Source organism: Cebus imitator, unplaced genomic scaffold (genome assembly GCF_001604975.1).
Source record: "Cebus imitator isolate Cc_AM_T3 unplaced genomic scaffold, Cebus_imitator-1.0 Scaffold145, whole genome shotgun sequence".
In the NCBI taxonomy this organism is placed as follows: domain Eukaryota; kingdom Metazoa; phylum Chordata; class Mammalia; order Primates; family Cebidae; genus Cebus; species Cebus imitator.
In genome coordinates this window covers 637,196-639,995 of record NW_016107460.1, presented here as the reverse complement: position 1 = coordinate 639,995, position 2,800 = coordinate 637,196, and the positions used below count along the sequence as shown (strand labels likewise).

The window sequence follows — 2,800 nt, the reverse complement described above, 5'->3', positions numbered from 1 at the left end:
TTTGCTACTTGCCGGACCACATGCACTCACGTTGATTCTTTAGGTCTCTGTTTCCTCATCTGTACAATGGGTCTATGCATCTTCCCTGCCAGCCCACAGAGCTGTGGTGAAGGTCACATGAAGAGGTGCATAAAAAAGTGCTTGTCAAGTAGTAGGGGACCCACCATAGCAAGGTAAGTTGATGTGTTGATAACAATGAAGGCCAGGCCTAAGGAAAGGGGAAGCAGAACACATTTGTGGTGGTGCTTTTTACTCCCTTACTTCTGGTCGTTTCCATAGCATTCCCCATGTAGGCCATCTAAGCTCCCCACCCCCAAAAGAAAAGTTGAGCACATAAGTTGCTTGACCACATTCATGCACATTCATTCAATGTATTACCTCCTTAGGGTATTTTAATTTTAAAATGGATGAAAGCAGGAAGCCCCCCAAAAAGGAATATATAATATAGAAACATAGGGATCATGAGACTTATGTGAGTGGGAATATGTGGGGGCTGGGCATTGCCCAGGCCACTCTCTGGGTCAACTGGACTCCCTTGTCAAGGAGGTCAGTACTCTTGGGGGCCACACTCTCGAGTCTCAGTCCCCACACCAAGGCCCCGTTCTCATGCTGCCTAAGCAGGGCAGCCGAGGCATTTGGTGGAACTTGGAACTGCCAGCAAGTGGGTCGTTCATGGATTCTGCCTGAGTCCTCCACATAGCCCAGGTGGGAAGAGGCACAGATGAAGAGTTAACGGCACGGTGGCCTTTACTGGAATGCTGACAGCCCTCTCCAGGCCTCCAAGAAGGCCCCAAGTGAAGAGAAGTGACGTCCCCGCAGCATAGTGGAGGCAGCAGTCTCAGCCCCTCTCCGTCCCTGTGTGTCTCTAGCTGGTGTGGCCCGAGCCTCTCGTCCCCATTTTGACTCTTTTGAAGAGAGCCACACCATCTCTACTTCCAAACACCCATACAGGCTGGGGTCACTGGGAGCTGCCTGGGACTGAACTCTGAGGCCCTGAGGTGAAATATGACCTTGAAGCATCACAAAACCTGGAAAAAATGTGGCCAGTCTTCCTCAAATAAGCTGGTTTTCCAAACCTTGTCTCAGGACTTTATTAGATCTTTAAAGCAAGGAGACAAGTGAGTGTGTATTTTCTCTAGCACATGGGTTCACCCTGGACTTGAATCCCACCCCAGCGGAGTCTGGACCGCAGGCCCTGTACCCGCATGCTGGCTACGCCCGTCCTCGGGAGAAGGCCGGCGAGCGCTGCCCTCCGTTGGCGTCGTGGGGCCCATCCTCGAGCATCTGGCCCCCGGCAATGTGGCCATGGCCGTCCACCCAGAAGGCCTTCTCCTCCTCCCAGAGGGCATTCTCCTCCTCCCAGAGGGACTTTTTATCCTCCCACAGAGCTTTCTCCTCCTCAAGGAGGGCCCTTTCCTCCACCCACAGGGCCTTTTCTTCCTCCCACAGGGCCTTGTCCTCCTGAAGAAGGTTCTGGTCTCTTTCCCACAAGGCATTGTCCTCTTTCCAGAAGGCCTTATCCTCCTTCCAGAAGGTGCGGTATTTTTTCCAGAAAGTTTTCTCTTCCTCCCTGAAAGACTTTTCCATTTCCCAGAAGGATTTCTCCTCTTTCCAGAAGGTTTTCTCCTCTTCCCAGAAAGGTCTCTCCTCTTCCCACAAACCCAGGATCTGGCCCCGGAAAGCATGGATCTTGCCTCGGAAAGTCCACATCTCTTCCCTGAAGTCCTCTATTTTCTCACGGAAAGTTTTCATCTCTTCGCGAAATGCCTTTTCCTCCTGCAGCTTGTGCATTAGTTTCTTCTGGCGAACTCTGGGAGAGGATAGCACCAGAGGCCGGAAGCACGCAAACCCCGTCCATCTGCTCACCTTGAAGGAGAACATCTTCCTTATCAGCCAGAATGGCGGGGTGGCCATGAGGGATGACAGACCATTGGCCAAGTCCAGGTCGGCTGGTCAAACCCTGCAGGGGCAGCAGAAAAGACAGGTCCATGAGTGTCACATGCCAGGGGACAGCACTTGGGCCTGTACTCCTGAATTTGGGAAAACGTAATCACTGCTCTTTGTCCCCATGGTGGTGTTTGTGAGGGACAAGCTTTGGTAGAGAAGCATGCAGAGTGGTCATGCCTTTGAGCTGGAGAGGCAGCCAGGACACTCAAGCTCAAGGCTACTAAAACCATAGACACTCGGCCAACAAGGACAGATACCCTAGCTGAGGGCTAGGGTGTGACATGATATAGCCAAGAAGAATTTATGTTTGTCAAATCAATCTGAATTAACTTAGGTTTTGGTGTACTCACTTGGGAATGGTTCCTAGCTGCCTATAAGCGTGCTCACATGTGAATGACCTCTATTATGAGGCTGGGACACAGAGGATAGACCCACTGACCTCAGCAGAAAGGAGGGGAGTGTATTTTAGGAGAGGAGTCTATTTTGGGAAAAGTATTTTAAAACAAAAAGGTGAGAGACAATGGTGAATGTTGCCAGCGACATGGACCAAGAAGACTCTCACACGATACTGCGTTATATGGAACAATCAGAAAGACACCTGATGACCCAGCAGCTCCAGTCACAGACATAAACTCTGAAGAAACTCGGGAACTGTGACCAGGATACATGTACAAGCGTGTTCAAGGAGTTTTGTTCATAAGAGCCCAACTTGGCCGGGCGCGGTGGCTCATGCCTGTAATCCCAGCACATTGGGAGGCTTAGGCAGGCAGATCATGAGGTGAGGAGTTCAAGACTAGCCTGGCCAACATGGTGAAACCCTGTCTCTACTAAAAATACAAAAAAATTAGCTGGG

The 2,800-nt window shown here is 50.9% G+C and overlaps 1 protein-coding gene across 2 annotated transcripts in view; it reads right to left on the bottom strand.

Moving 5' to 3' along the window:
• Nucleotides 1–1,063: 1,063 nt before the first annotated feature.
• The window catches only part of CCDC70 (coiled-coil domain containing 70), a 4,532-nt gene continuing 2,795 nt past the window's right edge, over nt 1,064–2,800 (bottom strand). The window contains exons 2-3 of one of the 2 annotated variants that reach the window (XM_037743436.1): nt 2,298–2,386; nt 1,064–1,960 (exon numbers count right to left, since the gene is read on the bottom strand). In XM_037743436.1, coding sequence (XP_037599364.1) covers nt 1,213–1,914 — 702 coding nt within the window. In that variant the 5' untranslated portion in view covers nt 1,915–1,960; nt 2,298–2,386 and the 3' untranslated portion in view covers nt 1,064–1,212. The remainder of the gene's footprint in view (nt 1,961–2,297; nt 2,387–2,800) is intronic. The other variant, XM_017542460.2, reaches the window with a different exon arrangement.